We start from the raw sequence: 19,139 nt of genomic DNA on the forward strand, positions 1-19,139 counted from the left end.
ATTATATGGATGACATCCTCGCGCGCATGAATTATCGGCCGTTTCCAAAAAAAAGTTTTCAACCATAGTACTGTAAATCGTACAAAACAGTTACAAAATGAGCAAAAATACACCGTAAGTTGCCAAAAAAATTATTAAAAATGATACCAATGTCGTAGATTGCCAAAATCAAACGAAAAAGACAACAGTGTCAAGAAATGAATTTGAAGAGTAGATTATTCGCTATACCATATTCTATGTCATTTGGTCAACTTTCATAACCACGTAGATTTCATAATGAAAGCTAACTTTTTTTTTGTCAAAACTTTTTTTTTATTCGCTCGCGCGCATCAGTTCTGCGGTTCCCAGAGGATGTCATCCATATAATCAAATCAACATGGCCTTATGGGAAGTGTGAAAGTCGTGACATTAGACGTTGATACGTTTCTCCAAACGATCATTTTATTTGTTTCCAAACGCTGTTAATGTGTTTTTAATATCTGCGATCCGCGCGACGAACTTTCCACGTTCGCAAAAAAAAAAAAACTTTCCACCTTCGAAAAGGATGATGGGAGGTAGCATGACGTAATTGGCCGCCATCTTTAAATAGACATACCGACCAGCCGCCAGAACCAGTGAACGAGTCATCTCCTGCTCTCCGGTAAGTTTTACTTTTAGCTGACAATTCTGCCTGACAACCTGCTCTTTGTTGTTACATTTTGACAAACTAAAATGGCTTTCTAAGTGCCCAAGGCTTCCTCTGGTTGCGTCGAGTACTTAGTTACGGCTTTTTCTGCCAGTATTTTCGACAAAATTCTTTCTAAAAAAAAAAGTTAGAACTTAAAAGCACCAAACATTCCCAAGATGGAGCACATAGCACATGGCCGCCATGACGCCATCTTGTTCTTCGTGTTTCGTCATTTGAAAAATCTGTTATTTGAGGTTTCTTCAACCAAGGACAACGAATTATTCACCCCTAACAACGTCTAAATGTATATAGGACCATTTATATCAAATTTCGGATACCCTATGTGCTTAAAGGCCCCCCTTAAAAATCTTGACATTTTCTACTGCGCGGAAGTTACTAACGGGTCAAAATTTGTTCCGTTCCGGCGCCGGGAAAACCGGCGTGGTACAGGCATTTATCCGAAATACAACGCTTATTAATCAGTATCAATAGTTGAGGAATGTCTCCATCGATCTTCATGTCCATGAAAGATTTATCAAAATTTCTCTGACAATAAGCAAGAAGCTTTTATCTGCGGCTATTTCACTCAGACCTTTCCCCGAAGCGTATTGCTGACATCGCCCAGAACAGGACTAACTGGAGGGAACTCACAGTCGTCTGCTCTAACGTAGCCGCCAGATGATGATGATTTCACAATCAGGTGTACCCATTTTTTCCCAGCATGTTACCAGAGGATAGCAAAATCTACGTAACTTATTACTGTTTTAGACTTTTATTTCCAAAGAGCTGGTGCAAGATGGAACACAACAAAAAAAGAATTTTGAAAATTGGTTAATATTTGGGAAAAATATTGACCAAAACGTGGTCCAAAATTGGGCGTTTTTGAGCGTTACCGGGGACCATTGAATTTTTACTAATTCTATTTGATTAATAATTAGATTTGAAAGGACATTTTGTACTTCCTAATTAAAAACTATTTGCTTTCTACATGCAGTCATATGTCTACTTGTGATCTTGTAACTTTTATTGGAATGTCATATCCCTCTTTTCAATGAAGGCTATATTCCACTTTTACCCACATGTTACAAATTTTCAATCTAATTTTATATGGATATTTCTGAGTGAGTAACACTTAATAATATGCTTCTATAGGTGTTGATTTGGCTTTTGAAATTAAGGCATGATGTGTGTGAAGGTACAGAAATAGAACAGAATCATTCCGTCATTCTTGTGACGTACTGTTACTAAAAGTAGAGATCAAAGCCCAGGATGTCATTTTCCAAAAAAATCTGTAGCGTCCGTACCCCCCCCCCTTGATTCCTGTACCAAGTTAATCCTGCAGGTTAATGATAATGAATAAAATGTAATTATTCTATTGGTAACGCGAGAGGTTTCAGCTTTCTTCGCCAGTTTCTGACGAATATAAGTACACATACATTACACTTCATTCAGCTCTTCAAATTCCAAGAGATCTGGTGAAACATTGTGCTTTCCCTGTACAAGTGGATTCTGAAAATTCGTCAAATATGCACATACCTAGCCTGGGTTCCAGTTCCAGACCCATAGCACACTGGACACAAATATCTCAGTGAGCCTGATATTTTGTGTCCAGTGTGCTTTGGGTCTGGCATCCAGGCTAGCACATACCCGAAAAGTTTGCTCTGCAACAGGTGCTAGTGTTAGAGGCATTATTCCGTCCAATATGTGATAGTTCTTTATTCTACCAATAGTGCGTTCTACATGTATTCTTACTTCAGCGATATCCATTGTGTTCTGAACTTCTTCAGCAGTAAGTGCTTCCCTGCTACCTTTGAATGGTGGTATGTTCAAATTTACACCTGGTGGGAGAATATCTTGAATTTCAAACCCTCTGTCAGCCATTACATTGTCCCCTGGCTCCAGGAAGTCAAATACACCAGACTCTAGGGTGACTTTCTTGTCTGAAACCCTTCTGCCCCATAATTCAGACACAAATGTCACCTGCCCATTAGGACTTACCCCCACCAATGCTTTCCAAGTATTATGGTGCTTGTAGTTGGACCAAGTCTCTGACTGTGCTTTCATGGAGGAAGGAACCTGCACAAAAATCTCAGTACAATCCAATATAATTCTTGTTGTTGGGTACTTGTGGAACTGTGGAGGCATGTAATGTCTAACATGAGCTTGTGATGGAGTTGGAAACAGCATGGGAATCTCATAAGACAGGAAGTTTATCCAAGTGGTGAACACACAAGACACAGTGCTTTCTGATATGCCAAGTCTAAATGCAAGGTCCTTTGTGAACAACCCAACCTTTAATCTAACTAAGACCAGGAAAAACTCATCTAACAAAGTACATTTCCTCTTTGGTCCTGGTTTTCCTTTTCCTGGTCTTTGATAAGCCTTATTTGTCGAACCATTGCCTGCGTCCCTCTCCAGTGTTGCAGCTTCATAGCTTTGGGTTCCAGGTACTCAAAAAGTGCCATAAAGCTTACAAAATTTGGCATGCCAGTATAAAATCTGACAGCCTTGTCATCATTCTTTAAGGTAGAAATAGAAAAACTTCTTAACACATCCACTTCATACGTTAACTCCTGTACAATATTGTGGGGTCGTGTGGCGCAGTCGGTAGCGCGTTCGGCTCACACCCCAGAGGTTGTGGGTTCGAACCCTGCCCATGTCACCGATCTTGTGCCCTTGGGAAAGGCACTTTACACGACTTTCCTCACTTCACTCAGGTGAAAATGAGTACCTAGCTTCGGTTAGGGACGTCCCTCGGATAGGACGTTAAATGGAGGTCCCGTGTTTGGGAGAGCCACACCCCACGCACGTTAAAGAACCCACCGCACTTATCGAAAAGAGTAGGGGATCTTCCCGGTGTGAGTGGTTCAAAACTTACAGTCCGGTCTTACGCAGCTTGTACATGTGCGCACATGTACAAAACTGGTGTGTTACGCCTGAAGGCGGTTTACCGGTTATGCGAAACAAACAAACAAACAAACAAAAATATTCTTCAGCTTTCTATTCTCAGTTGCACAATTCTGAAGCTTAGCTTCCAATGTTGAAATGTACTGCTTATATGATTCTCTACTGTTGGAATCATTCTTAACAAATGTATAGTCATGATGATCTAAAATATGTACAGGTACCGGTGCTTCATGAGGAATGGTTTGAGTCCCAACAGAGACATATGCTCTACATGTGTGTCCAGATTCTAACGATGAGGTTGTCTGTTTGGGTGGTGCTGGTGTTTCCACAGAAGTCTCACACGCTGTGGCTGTTGTCAACTCCAATAGCAGATACTGTCCTCGGAGTGTTTGCAGAGTCCACTGTTGACTGGAAAAGGAAAAACATAAAGATCCAGTTAAGTACTTCAACTGATGTGAAGAGCCCTGAAAATTAAAACTAGATTAGAAAATTTTACTCTGTCAATAATGAATGAAATGTACTTACCTATTTCCACAGTTGCACTATAATAGTATGGAGGGTTTATTGTTATGCATTGACCGACATGTTTGTTTTGTAGAACATAGCTCAAAGCACTCAAAGCTACATTTGCCTGGTAACTGGTGTCTGTGAAAATGTGTATTCCATTCAGGGCTGTTGGCTGAGCTTTTCTGCCAAAAAAATGGTGATTTAAGTTACAAGTTGAAGCTTGAGAAATGTGAAGTTTGCCTTTCTAGCTTCTACATCTGCTTGGTGATTGTATTGGACACTTTTAGCTTGATTTACCACATTTGATTTGATGTATCAAAAAAAAAAAAAAACTAAAACTGCCACCACCGTGTATGTTATTTTCCCAAAAACACGTAAAAAGTGCAAAGGTGTGAATTTCCATAGATCAAGCAAGGCATTAGGCAGACAACTACGCACCCCCCCGGGTCAGGAGCTATCCTTGAAATGCGGCACACTTATTAACTGGTTCATTTCTTTTTCATAGCTTTTATATAATCCTGTCTGTCCGTAGTATGTAGTATAATAGAAACTAGTACTAGTATATCATAAGTCCATCTAGAACACTGTAGAATATAAGACTGGTTGTAAATGAGAATTGTATTTGTGATCTATGCTGCCTCCAGGAAGGCCACATGTATATATTTGATAATAATTATGCTGCAATTCTGAATGTACATGGAAGATTTGATGTGTAACAGTGCTGATATCAAAAGGTGCATGGTGTTTTGTCACCTGAGAGTACAATATGATTAGAAATAGTTTTGAGACGATAGTATACTTGTTTATACACTGTCAGCTTAGGGTATCATATGTAATTTGTTTAGGTGTAAGGTGCTTTTTGCTACATGTATTTTGTGACTGTAGCTATTTAAGGTCTCATTCATGTATTACTCCGAGTGTACCCCCTAAAAGAGTACCAAGTCAAAAACTAAACGGCTGTATGAACGAGTGTTTTTATTGGTGAGAATTTTCCCTTTAGCCATCCCAACTGATGTAAAACGTCAAAGCGGTGAAAGCTTGTTTGTAACTGATGAAATTTAAGGACATAATTGTCGGCAGCCGCGCGCTAGGTCGGACGTGCACAGTCCAGTGTTGTGAGTTGTGCGGTCATAGGTTTGCAGCGCGGGAGGGCCTCTTGCGGGCAGCCGCTAGTTGCAGTTTGTAATTCCCATAAAAGGGGTTTGTGTGTATAGAAGTCGTTGGCAATTTTTTTATGAGACGTAGAGTAAGTGTGCATGAAAGATATCAATTGATTTAATGTAGGATCATAGGGAACACGGTCTCGTAAGTCACTCATTAATGCATGGTTTCTAATGTATGGAAAAAACTCATGAATGAGACCTTAATAGCATGAACAAGATTGAACTGTACTACAGAGTATAATGCGAGTATTTTACCTTGAACTAGAGCTGTGTACCGATACTCAGTACCGATACTGTACCGGAAAAATTGATTAGGTACAGGTCCAAAATACCTAATCCCTCCGTACCGGTACTGTACCTAAACAATTTCACACCAATTTTATGCCTATTTGTGACCTTAAATGTGGAAATAGCTGGTCGCCAATGGGTTCCAATGTAAGAACAGTGTGTTCATGAAAACAATAATACCTTACTTTTGCCTATATTTTATCTGAGCATTCTCCATAAACCAAAATTAAACCTTAACTATCAAGTGTATACATGTTTTTGTTGCTATTGAAGGAGTTCAGAAGAGCATGTAAATTGGTCGAATTTTTTAGGTACAGGTTCAGGTCCGGACCTGTACCTAAACCTGTGTACCTGTACCTAAAATTTGTTTAGGTACACAGCTCTACCTTGAACAGTAGTTTATTTATTAATTCACAATTAGTCATCCACAATGTGGCATTTACTCGAAATTGAAGCTTGTTATCCGGCTTTTTCAAAGTTAGTATGGATTCTGTAAGGCGACTGTGATATGGCATTGCGTCTATTGTGACTGTATTGTATGTAGAACATTTACATGACAAATCGTGTAGAAAGCTTACCCTGAAAGGTGACAAACAACTAATTCTCTGCCACTTGGTGTCAATATTCCATGACAAAAGAAACCCTACGCTACCTCTTTTCTGTTAAAGGTATGACAATCTGAGTAAATATAAACAGATTTGCTGCATCCTCACCTTTTTGTCCAATTCCTTTACATGACCCTTGCCCTTCTGTCGGCCATGTTGAAAATGGACGTCACCACAATAGCCACAGGGGGGCACATGTCAGCTCCCCAGGTAAAATTAGCGCGCAATTGAAATGCTAAACTGAAGGCGGTGCATTGGGCGGGGAACTAGCCTCAATTATCCTCTAAACTACTACATATTTACAGGCAACAAGCTTGTCACAGGTTCATTACAATATCCAAGTGCCTCATTGTAATATCTTAATGAGATCTGTGCCAGGGGAGGTTTGGACAGCCTTAACTCAACAGAGTAGCCTGAGTGGCATCCAATTTGTAACGGCAACCCTGAAAAAGCATAATATGCTCTTGCCTCAGACAAAAACATTTTTAGAACTTAAACAAATGCTGTGCATATTCAAGTGCATGTTCTTTGAATATTGTTGTTGTATGTAAATTTAGCCTGTGATTTCTCTGAAGGTGTGTTTCTTTAACATAGTTGTGAGGTCGAATTTTGACAAATCTTGGCTTGTAATTTTGAAGTATTCCGCGCCGCCGAAAATGGCGGGAACTTTCCGTCACATGGAGATAGCTTGAATGAATAATTTAGGCTCATTAAGGGTTTACGAATCTTTTATATGAACTAACACTTTAGGAGATGTAACTGGTATAATATATTCTAATACAAGTTGCAATGTAAATGCATTTCCAGTTTTGGAGTATTTCTTATTGTTCATCTTTCAAATCCTGACGCTCAAACCACTCGGCTAAAAGGACTAGACCGCCCGGCTGGATCAGTTGGTAGCGCCTATGAACCCCTCACTGTTACATCATTCCTACATCATTTGCATTTAAATTCAAAACTAGAGAATTAACATTAACTTTACAAAGCAGATGCGTAATGTTTACCTTAAGACATGGTCTGCTCTGTTAATTCTTACTCAAACACATTCACATACATGACTGTACTACTAGTATATTGTGACAGGAGCAGAGCAGACCATGAAATTGCAACATTAATAATAATTTATGTATCCCAACACCAGACACCATGCTGACAGATGTAAACAAATTATGACATTGGGCAGGTCAGAGGTCATTGGAGAAGAAGAAGAGGAACAAACTGAGCAAAAACAATGTTTTCCTTCAGTAAACATAAAATGCCACCAACTTACAGTAGGGGCTCAATGTCAAAATTTTCATTTGGGTTTTAATGATCCTTTGTTTTGTCTCTTTGCAGATTCAGAATGGAAAAGTGTGAGGAGTGCAGCAAGCAGTTCAGTCAGCTGGGTAATCTGAAGTCTCACATCCAAACTCACACTGGGGAGAAACCGTACAAGTGTGAGGAGTGCAGCAAGCAGTTCAGTCGGCTGAGTGATCTGAAGTCTCACATCCAAACTCACACTGGGGAGAAACCGTACAAGTGTGAGGAGTGCAGCAAGCAGTTCAGTCGGCTGAGTAATCTGAAGACTCACATCCAAACTCACACTGGGGAGAAACCCTACATGTGTGAGCAGTGCGGCAAGCAGTTCAGTCAGCTGAGTAATCTGAAGTCTCACATCCAAACTCACACTGGGGAGAAACCGTACAAGTGTGAGGAGTGCAGCAAGCAGTTCCGTCGGCTAAGTAATCTGAAGACTCACATCCAAACTCACACTGGGGAGAAACCGTACAAGTGTGAGGAGTGCAGCAAGCAGTTCAGTCAGCTGGGTGATCTGAAGACTCACATCCAAACTCACACTGGGGAGAAACCCTAGAAAGTGTGAGGACTGCAGCAAGCAGTTTAGTTAACTACAAAAGTTTAGTTTTTGGTTCTCGTTGCTTGTATTATAGGATTATATAAAAAGAAGAGAGAAAATTGAGGCAGAATTGTAACGATAATTAGCTGTAGCAGTTTTGGTACCGACACGTGCCAGGATGTCCGGCGCTTTGTAAGGGAGGAATTTCCAAACCGGACGCAGACAGACAGAGAGGAAAGAACTGTCTGCAATGAGCTTCTAGTTATTTTTGCTTGTCAGTTTTGTTGTACATGATTCCTGGCACGGCCACCCTACTGCACCCATCAGGACAGAACAAACCACCACAGAAACTTCCAAAACATCCAACCATCTCTTGAGAGTTCAGGGCAATTTGGAAAGAAAGGGACTTAAAATTTTGTCCCCACTTATGTTGTGTACAACTGTAGTTGCCATATCGTAGGGTTATTAGGTTTGGAACTACAAAACCCAGTTGAAAAATTGTCTCAAGATTTGAATTTGAAGATTTAATCACAAGAAACTTGACTTAGAAAGACACTCACTTCTGAGTTTCTCTAAATGCTATCCCCCTTCCCCGGACCAATTTTTGTGTGGTGACTTTACCTTGATAGATGCACAGGGGGGTTGTGTAGCCAAGGACTAGGGCTCCTATCAATGTCAACCCCAGATTTACTCACTAAAGGGCCATTTTTGTATTGTCACCTCCAACATTCATTACACCCCATAGGGGCTGCACTGTTGTTACAATATCTCCACCCCCCTAGGGTAGCATTGATAGGTGCTTAGCCGTCTAAATGTATTATAATCTTGAGTTTTGGAGGCAAGAAGCACCAAGGAATAGTGTTAAGACGTGGAGTCGAGGATCAAGACGCCTTGGGCGGGGGTGAGGTTCATTAATTATTGTAAGTACCGTAGCCCAGATCTTGTGTATGTATCAGTGCAAGAGCTCCTGACAGCATTTTCTCGTCAATCCACCTCCGCCCAAAGTCGTCTTAAACATTTAAGAAATCGGAAGGCTCAGATATTTTGGAACACCCCAAATGATTTGAATCATTTTCCTCTATATTAGATCATCATGGTGTTATAAAAATGCATCTGCTGATTGTATAATGTATGATTGTCTTAGGGCATTTATTTTTTGTTAAAAGGTTTTTTTTGTAATTCTTAACGCTGCTGTAAAAACATATAGCCTTCCCCCCCATTCTGAAGTAGACTTGTCCAGCTTTGTATCATGTATTATGATGATATTGCTGACCTGTAGAAGATACCATTCTGTGGTGGGGAGTCAGAATAGTTTGTGAATATTGCGGTAGAGTGTATCAAGACCACTGAATTGTTACCTCCATGAAATGTGTCATGGAGGTTATATTTTCAGTTGCGTTTATCTGTCCGTCCGTCTGTCCGTCTGTTGGTCAACAAGATAACTCAAGAACGCCTGGATGGATTGGTTTCATACTTGGTGTGTTGGTAGGGTGTGACGAAAACTGGAAATGATTAGATTTTGGGCCCCCTAGTGGCTTCCCTTGGTACTGCAGCGCAACTTCCGGTTTTGATATCTCGCGATCTGGACATGCTAGGGTCATGAAATTTGGATGATAGGTAGCTCTTGTCCTCGGGAAGAAGTCACGTGAGTTTGGTCCCCCTAGCGGCTTGTTCTGGAACTGCAGGGTGGTTTCTTTGAAAATCTTCGAGCGAGGATAACTGAACAACCATTTGATGGATCATCATGATTTTTGGTATGTAGGTAGCTTAAGTGATGCTTGACATAATCAAAATATAATTATGCAAATCAGGATCTAATTTGCATAATTAATGAGGAAATTCTATAAATCAGCTGTATTTCATATTAGGGCTATAAAACTCTATAGACATATGTTAGTGAGAACGACAAGATCATTGGCAGATATCGATTATGTAAAGGAAGACCTAATTTGCATAATAAATGGCAAATTGGTACAATTTTATGATGGTAACTGCTGGGAATTTAATACTTGCCATAATTGGAAGTTCAGTGAAGGTGAACATCACTAAACATAATTTATGTCAATCAGGACTCCATTTGCATAATTTATGAGGAAACGCTAGAATAGCCTTATTTCTTAAGATAACCCTGTCATTTGGTGGAGAGTATGATCAATTGATACAATATATGCAAATGGCCTCATATGATTTGAATATATGCGGTGAAAAATGTAAGCCAATTACAGGTGGTCATCACCATGCGTAAGATTTATGAAAACAATACACATGTCATGGAGGTATGAGATCATCGAACTCTAGTTTGTTGATTTGTTTGTTTATTCCAGGGTGCACCAGTGCAGGAGGTCATTTCAATCCAGCAAAGAAGAACCACGGAGGTCCTCAGGATGAGGAAAGGTGGGTTCATCACTACACTGTACGATTGCACATTTATTTTACAGGGCTCGAAATTCATTTTGGGAACACCACATCCCACCTATAAAATTTGGTGCACAAAAATTTTTGGGGGTGCATACATTAAGTACTAGAATACCAGCAAAACTACTAGTAATGTCTCATACCTAAAGAAAAGTACTACAACAATCACTCACTACTCACTATCCAGGATTTATTATTATTATTTATTATTTTTTCTGACACATGAATGTTAAGAATATGCTGTATACTACTATACATTTACAATCTTTACATACATAAACCTACTAGTACAAAAATATGTGGGTGCACCGAAAGAACACAGAAAAAAATTGGGTGCACATCTCCAAATTTGGGTGCACACTATAACGTGCACTTGCACTCAGTATTTCAAACCCTGTTTTATGAATTTTTTGAGGGATAAAGAAATGATTACAGGGCTCAAAATAGTACCAGGCTAGGCCACACCAATTTAATTTCTTGGTTAACGGATTTTTCTAGAAAAATAATGGAGTGGGCGGGCGAAAAAAAAATAAAAACAGGCCTAGGCATCCTATCTATTATGGTCCAAAATAGGAGCCATGAAGTCAACACACCAGGCTGGTTCAAAATTTAAACAATGAATTTTGAATGATACCAATTGCATTGAAAGATGGAATAACTGTAACAACTAGGATGAAAAGGACTGTTTTCAACTGTTCAGGGCAAAATATGAGCATTTTGCAGTTGATTCTGGATTTTTATTTTTAGTTGCGAATTAGAAAAAAATGAAGCGGCGAATCCGTTAACCAAGAAATTAAATTGGTGTGGCCTTAGTGCTAGCTGGTAAAAAGAAAAAAAAAGGCAATCGTTTCTAAACAGCTTTTAACAGTTTAAATGATCAATACTTCCTACTTAGTTTCTTAGTGGTGCACGTAAAATTTGTCGAGTGCCGGTGCAGTGCTAGTAATCACATAGGATGTAACACCTGTATTAAATGTTATTGAAGCCCGAGTATGGCATAATAAACAATACAGTACACAATGTTGTTGTTTCCCTAGGCATGTTGGTGACCTGGGTAATGTAGAGGTGGGAGAAGATGGTGAGGCCAACATCAAAATCACAGACTCCCAGCTCCAGCTGACCGGTCCTAACTCCATCATTGGTCGTGCAGTCGTGGTAAGTGCTATGTACATGTATCTTTCATATACTACATGTGTAGCATGAAATTAGAGTTGGTAAATTACATACTGAAAATTAAACTGTTCCACAAGAGCCCAACCCAAAAACAATTCTGTGCAGGAGTGTCTTCCTTGGGTTTCTGTGTAAGGTTTGGTTTTTCTTTAAATAAAGTTTAATGCCCACGATCATGATAATGATCATTCTGGCATTATTAACTCATTTTCACCTGGATCAAGTGAGAAAAGTGGTGTAAAGTGCCTTTCCCAAGGGCACAAGGATGATGACTTTAAAGGATTCGAACCCGGGACCTCTTGGTTCCGAGCTGAATGCGCCACACAACTCCGTTTTCCTTCCTCCATATACTGATTCTTGGTATGGAACAAGAGATTTTGAACTGACACAATCCGCAAGAAAAAGTACAAAGCGAGAAGTTGTTTGTTATTTGTAAAATAATGGCTGAAGTGTACTTTAATTGTCAAAACCCTACAGGTGCATACTGGTGAGGATGACCTAGGGAAAGGCGGATTCGATGACAGCCTGACTACGAGGCACGCCGGAGGACGTGCAGCGTGCGGCGTCATCGGAGTCACCAAGCAGTGACTCGCCCGCCTGCGAAGCCCTTCAACTGTCGACGGAGTGAAACAAAAGCTATGACTGCTGCACCAGACACTATGACTCAAGTGCCAGTAACAATGCTACACTCAGATCTATCAATGAAAATTCATCTGCGTTGGTAGTTACATGTTTAAGGTTAAAACTTTTGTTCTAGATTGAGCTTTTGACCAATTACTCTTCAAATTTCAATTAGAATGTCTTCTTCAATAGACTGACCGACCAGTGAGACTTATCATGTGGCAGTTCTATGGTACAAAGAATCAAGTTCAATCAACTGTACTAGTAGTACATTCTGGAGGGTTTACAATTGTGCAACTGTAAGGTGATTTTGTGTTCTCCTGTAGGCAGTTGATAGAGGCTAACACAGTGACTGCTCTTTTTGTTCCTTGTTGTTACTGTCCATGAAGCTAGTCTGCTTATGCTAAAGAGCTATTTAGACCTAGCAAGAAGAAGCTATTTTCAGCAATGTTGACAGCCCCTCACAGTCTGTGTGGTTTGTATTGTGAATATCAGAATAAACTGGCTACAAGCTCTCAGGGCATTCGGAAGTATTCTTTTTTTTTTTGTAATTGCTATGGTATAGGGTAGATTCATTTTACGAAACATTAATTATAAAAGAATGGCCAGAAAATATACTTTGGAAGTCCAGTTTTGCTGTCCTGAAATAGCATTGGATGCCTTTAATTTAATTGTGTATTTGAACTTCATTTTTGAACGATTTGCAACATCTTCATTTTGTTCTTTTAACAATGCTTAAAATTGTTTGGAAAGTCCAACTCAACTGTCTATGGAAGACTGGTTAAGGCATTCAAACGTGAACTGTTTGCATTTAACCATCAGCCAGCTATAACATAGCCTTTTGTCACCAGTTTTGTATTGGTTCTGGGATTGGGCAACAGGAAGATGGTTAAACCATATACAGGTACCGTAGCATGCCTTACTGTGACTTCTGAGTGTCTCAAATGCAACAGAGCACTGTTAAATAGTAGTATTGTGTGTGAACTACAAGCTCTGCAAACATGGGATCTTTTGGTGACCTTAAATGACATACTGGCATCCAGCCAAAAAAGCAACCTGCTCATCAGGATGTTTTGAGAGTCATCATGGGTCATGAAGCAAGGACACAAAGCTCAGGAAAACAAGGTGCCACACAAGCAGAGGACTGGATACAACACCAGTGTCATTATGGTTCTGTTTGCAGTAGTTGTCCTTATAGGAGTGGTGACTGGGACTATCCACTTCGAACAAATGGTGAATGTCATCAGTTTGTAACAGTAAAAATAGCAATTTGGCTTATATACAATTTGTTAGAACAATCTTTAAGAAAGGGACAAAATTGGCCAGAAGAGTCGGTCTGTTAGAAAGTCCTTAACTGTATGCATGGGCAATTGAACTCTCCTATTTATATATAATGGGTAAGTTTTTACTGTATTTGAACCCATATTCTGCTGATTTTGAACCCACAGAGTTAGTCTGGTGGGGACTAATAAGTGATATAAATGGTCAGGAATATTTCATGTTGACAAGTATTTTCCTCCCCCTACAGTCCCCTACCAGCCCTGTTGTAGTGCATGGGGAAGTACATGTATTAGGACTGACTGAAGGACTACATGGCTTCCATGTGCACTGGTCTGGGGATATGACAAACGGTTAGTTACCTCCATGAAATGTGTCATGGAGGTTATATTTTCAGTTGCGTTTATCTGTCCGTCTGTTGGTCAACAAGATAACTCAAGAGCGCCTAGATGGATTGGTTTCATACTTGGTGTGTTGGTAGGGTGTGACGAAAACTGGAAATGATGAGATTTTGGTCCCCCTAGTGGCTTCCCTTGGTATTGCAGCGCAACTTCCGGTTTTGATATCTCGCGATCTGGACATGCTAGGGTCATGATGTTGGTACCATCAGAAGTTTGGATGATAGCTATAGTGTATTTAGTTGTGCTTGCCACTTCTGTTACATTCAATGTGCTCAAGTTGTTGAATTGTATAGGACTAGCCTGCAAAAGAACAGTAACAAGAAGAAATGGAAAAATTAGTGTGAAAAACTATTGTACACTTAGCATATTCTTAACGTTTACGGGTTAGGAAAAATAATTAGCATTTTGTTGTATTACTTGTTTAAAATTTTGAAGTCAGCTAGAGCATTTAAGAATTAAGCTGTTAAAAAAGGCAGTAAAGCTAGTTCATAATTTAAGGTTTTGCTGACATTCCACCTCATTTTATTCAATTGTGCACCCAAACTTTGTTCTGTGCATCTACATTTTTAGGTTACTGTAGGTGCAGCAGTGCTCCTTAGGCCACACCAATTTAATTTGTTGGTTCTCGGATTTTTTCAGAAAAAATATGAAGGGCGTGAGCAAAGAAAAAATTGCATTTATATTGAAATCTATGTTGTTATGAATATGAACGTTGCACAAATTACACAAAACATGGTACAAAATGTATGCACATCTTTATTTTGTTGTATGATACCTTCTTGACTCTGGAATTCTTTGTTTAGGGCTCTTCATTCATTTTTCAGACTAATTGTCGTGATACAAATAGCAACAAAATATGATTTGAGCTTGTCATGTTTGGATAAGTGGCTGAAGGTGTAGTGGAACAATGATGAATTATATTTGTAACGTTAATTGTTACATGATAACTCAGAAGTCGTAGTCTCGATAAGTTGCAAGTCTATCTTATCCAAACTCATGCAGCACATCTTTGTAGGGTGTCTGTGGTGCTTACAGTGCCTGTAACAAAGCGGGTTTCATGATATTTCATCCATTTCCGTAATACTAACCTAATAGTAAACATATTGATGATACTTTTTAGTCGGTAACATTAATGTTTGCTGTGCTTGGATGGTAGGACAGGTATTTACCATGTTTACCATCTAGATATGGTGACCAGGGACAAGATTATTTGGCTATTTGTAGCCAAATACATGTATATTCTGGAACAGGAATGTTTGGATTTATGTGTGGATGGCATTCAGCACCAAGGACAGGCATTGAGTAACTGGCTAACTGTTAACATTACATTTTTGACATGTCCTTGTCTTCCCCTTCCATGAGAGTGTTGGCATCAATATTCTACCGAGTTGCACATCTCAATTTCTTTTTAAGCAACACCTGTAGCTCGAAACTGTATCTGCATCGGTAAAGCCGGTATAACCGCCCTTCGGCGTAACACACCAGCTTCTGTATCGGTAAAGCCGGTATAACCGCCCTTCGGCGTAACACACCAGCTTCTGTATCGGTAAAGCCGGTATAACCGCCCTTCGGCGTAACACAAGTAAACCACACACAAATCCAGGATTTACCAAAAGCAATAGCGATATAGGCCAGGAGGTCTGGTAATATTAGCCTAAAGCATCAAATACCAAGGGCGGTTACGAAGTCCAATAAGAGCATGATAGGATTTGTCTTTGAATAGCAGGAATTTGACACTCATTGTTTGAGACTGACAGGCGCCCTGCTAACGACCGCTGTGCGTGATAACAACTGATCCTCGACGAGGAAGCCTGACAGTGACTTTCCCGTGTTTCCGTGGCGGAGAGAAGTTGTACAGTTTCTTTGGATTTTGTCACAAGTACCCCCAGGGTTCCACTCTCGGCTATATACTTGTTGCAACTATGATCTTGTTCAGAGGGTATAAGTATACAATAATGTACTCGTTGAAACAACTTGACTGCCCGAAGGAGACGTATACATGCAAACATATGTCGTTGTAGGCTGAGGAAACATGGATTGATCTTAATGAGCTCGAGCAGGAAATGTTTCTTATCCACAGGGATTTTACTTTAGAGCTTGATAGATATATTGGCCATCTGTCGACTATGTCAAGTTCTTGAATCACTGCCAAAACTCTTTTGATCTTTGTTGATCTGGAAGTAACCTGAAGTCGCACCCACCAAGAAGTCGCACTGAGTGTCTATTGTCTCAGACTGACAGATGCCTGGGGAACCGCTGGGCGTGCGTGAGAACTTAACCTATTGAAACTATGATCTTGTTCAGAGGGTACAAAATATGCAGATAACGCACTAGTTGATACAACTTGTCTGCTCGAAAGAGACGTATGAATGCAAACAGGTCGTTGCAGGCTGAGGAAACATGGATCACTTTCATCTTCATATCAATGAGCGGGGAACTGATCTTTTGAACACGCAATCCACACATCATCAAGTTGCACTGACTGCCTTAGTCTCCACCAGACGTCTTTTGCGGGGTGAAAAAATCGTAGAAATCGGCCTAAAAAGGGTATTAAGTGGCCAGAGAAGGTAGCCGGCAAAAGAAGCTCCATTTCCCCGCCAAGAAATGGAGCTTCTCTTGCCAATTAATACCCTTTTTAGGCCGATTTCTACGATTTATTCACCCCGCAAAAGAAGTCTGGTGGAGACTATGACTGCCTATTGTCTGAGATTAACAGATATCTTGGGGATCTATTTTAAGAGAGTGATAGCTTCAACCCCGCCTGTGTGTAATTCCGAAGGTATTTTAAACGGTGGGAGCGCCAAGTACCTGCCTTCTCCCATCCCCACAGGCTACTAACGCGATCACAAAGAGCGACATGATCTTTAACCAATGGGAATCTATTACCTCTTTGCCACTCCTATTCCAAAAGGGATGGGCTTGTTGGTATGCAGGGCTTTACCTGTACAGGAGCCGGCCTGGGCGACTAGTCTTTCATTCGGCGGAAGTGGTTCTGTACCGAGGCAGGACCGTGCGGCGCGGCTAAGTTGACTGCCACGGACAGGTAGGAATTTGAACTTTATTTTCCAAATTCTTTTCCAAATCTTCCGGATCTTTTAGGAACTTCTCTTTGGTCACTGTGACTATGGTTTACCAAGTTCGTGTACAAAACATAGATGAAGTATAGGCCACTGATTTTTCCCCGCAAGTTAGCCTGGCCTGCTGGAAGCACGCCCAACTTTGTGTGGGTAATATACTTTAAGAAATCGTGTGTGGAGCCACGCAGATTTTATAGTCACCTTGGTCCGATTAGGAAATCGTCAGTTATCCATAGTTTTAATATGTGACTGTGTGTCATTCCGAAGACTAATTCAACACTTGACTGCATATATGCCATCAATGCACATGGTTGTTTCCAAAGAAATCCAAACGTGCACAGTAATCTTCTTTTACTTTTGGTATCGTACATTTGGTTTGGTACACGATTCGCCTGTTTGAATTTGGCTATTACAACAAAGCCACATCTGCGTTCGAAGACACTATTCTTGTTGTTAGGGACGTATCCATGATATAGTCTCCACTGGACTAACAACTAATGTCTGCATAAATTATGTCGACTCGTAAAGTTTGTTTTGATGGAAAATACTTTAGAGTGCTGTTGATACGAGACAGATCTAGAAGGGACTTCCGGGACAGATTTCTTTACGGTTACTCGTATCGGTCTAAGTCCACTAACAGACTTACCTCTATACTCTGACAGAGTTATAGGGAAAAATGTAGACATCTGTCGAGGTGTTTGTCGAATCACTGCCAAAACCTCTCTGATCTTTTGATGAGCAGGAATTTGACTCTCGAACCTGAAACCCACCCATCGTAATTTTGTCTATTGTCTGATACAGACAGATGCCTTAGGGAACAATTAGAGGTGCGTGAGAACTTTACCTACGACCCTTTTCACACTAGCACACTAGGGTATTTTACCCTATCGTATCGTATCATATCGTATTATATAGAATTGTTTCTGACCCGGGTCGCGTTCACACAGGGAAGTTACAGCTGGCTTGGCCCCGGTGCTTGCGTTCACACTCAAGCCGGCTCAAGCTATAAGCCGCAGTTTTACAAAAAAACTGCTATGTATCCCTCATTGAAGGTTAGGGGTCGAACATGGCAATCGTGGGGTGGGGTGGCGTAGCGGCAGAGTGCTCGACTCGGAACCAAGAGGTCCCGGGTTCGAGTCCTTACATTCCACCGATCTTGTGCCCTTGGAAAAGGCACTTCACACGACTTTCCTCACTCCACTCAGTATTGTGTTGTCCCCTGTGTTGGTGGCGGCATTAATATAAGTTGAAAAAAAAACTTGAGTATGTTGTCACCACGTCTTGTAATTACATGTTGTAATAAAAGAAAACATGGCAGGCATATTTTGACGATTCTTTATGTGTACTGGAAATAGGGATTGCATTGCGCTACAGTAAAACGACGACAGGGAAAGACAAGCGCTAGCGCAAAACTGGATCAATGCGAATCGAACCGGATCGGAAACTGTCGTAAATTTGTCCGGATCGATTCGGATCGCTATCTATTCGGTTCGATCCGGATTATTTTACAGTACTAGTGGGAATGGGGCCTACATGATACGGTACCGAAGTGGAAAAAATCTGTATTGATATGAGTGACCAGTTAGACATTCCCCTGTTTTCTATTAAATTAAATATGTTTTGTAAATTTTCTTATGTTTTGTAAATATTGCTTTCACTGTGTTTGTGCAAATAAATCACATCATTCTGCCATTCCTTCCAGGTGAATGCTTGGTATCTGATGATGACGTTCCAGGCGAGGTACCGAGGGGTGCTCCTCCTACTGGCTGTGGGAGGAACTGCAAGTAATTATCACACACACATTCACTAAATACATTCACTAAATAATTCACTGACATGAATTCTGCACAGCCATCAGCCATGGATGCCGTCTTTCAGCCCCAAAAAGATCTGCTTGGAGATCATATAAAGTACACCCCTAGCCCCTCAGTGATTTAATCCAGTACTACTGCAGTACCATGGTACATAATACTCGCTCCTGATTAGCTGATGAACTCTTTGTTCAAGTGCAGTGCATGCTATATCCTTCTTTCATACCTCAGATCAATTCTGGGAAAAGTTACGAAAAGGCAGCTTTCGAGAACATCTGAAATGGAATCATTCATTCATGTTCATTGACTGTGAAATCTTCATGTCCACAAATGTTGCCTGAGGGGTGCATTTAACCACAGCAGTGGGGACTCAGAGAGGATCATTGTTCTTGATA

General features: G+C 40.5%; 2 protein-coding genes and 1 pseudogene across 2 annotated transcripts in view; 2 read left to right on the forward strand and 1 right to left on the reverse strand.

The window, feature by feature from the left end:
- Positions 1-2,104: 2,104 nt before the first annotated feature.
- On the reverse strand, positions 2,105-3,246 carry LOC109481269 (annotated as a pseudogene).
- A 4,233-nt stretch (positions 3,247-7,479) lies between these two features.
- Positions 7,480-12,706, forward strand: LOC109481270 (superoxide dismutase [Cu-Zn] 1-like). Its single transcript, XM_019783804.1, has 5 exons — positions 7,480-7,489; positions 7,625-7,723; positions 10,296-10,365; positions 11,424-11,541; positions 12,034-12,706. Exons 1-5 carry the CDS (start codon positions 7,480-7,482, stop codon positions 12,142-12,144), a joined length of 408 nt encoding a protein of 135 aa, XP_019639363.1. The 3' UTR covers positions 12,145-12,706.
- Positions 12,707-16,802: 4,096 nt separating this feature from the next.
- LOC109481272 (macrophage mannose receptor 1-like) overlaps positions 16,803-19,139 on the forward strand; it is a 14,087-nt gene continuing 11,750 nt past the window's right edge. Inside the window, exons 1-2 of the mRNA XM_019783806.1 lie at positions 16,803-16,899; positions 18,636-18,717. Of these exons, the coding sequence (XP_019639365.1) occupies positions 18,654-18,717 (64 nt within the window). The 5' untranslated portion in view covers positions 16,803-16,899; positions 18,636-18,653. The remainder of the gene's footprint in view (positions 16,900-18,635; positions 18,718-19,139) is intronic.

Source organism: Branchiostoma belcheri, unplaced genomic scaffold, assembly GCF_001625305.1.
Source record: "Branchiostoma belcheri isolate BF01 breed outbred unplaced genomic scaffold, Haploidv18h27 scaffold545, whole genome shotgun sequence".
NCBI classification, from domain to species: Eukaryota; Metazoa; Chordata; class Leptocardii; order Amphioxiformes; family Branchiostomatidae; genus Branchiostoma; species Branchiostoma belcheri.

Excerpts from the sequence above, each read along its gene's own strand:
- LOC109481270 (XM_019783804.1), top strand. Across the intron at positions 7,724-10,295 it reads TCACATCCAAACTCACACTG|GGTGCACCAGTGCAGGAGGT; the intron begins GGGAGAAACCCT and ends TGTTTATTCCAG. Across the intron at positions 10,366-11,423 it reads GGTCCTCAGGATGAGGAAAG|GCATGTTGGTGACCTGGGTA; the intron begins GTGGGTTCATCA and ends TTGTTTCCCTAG.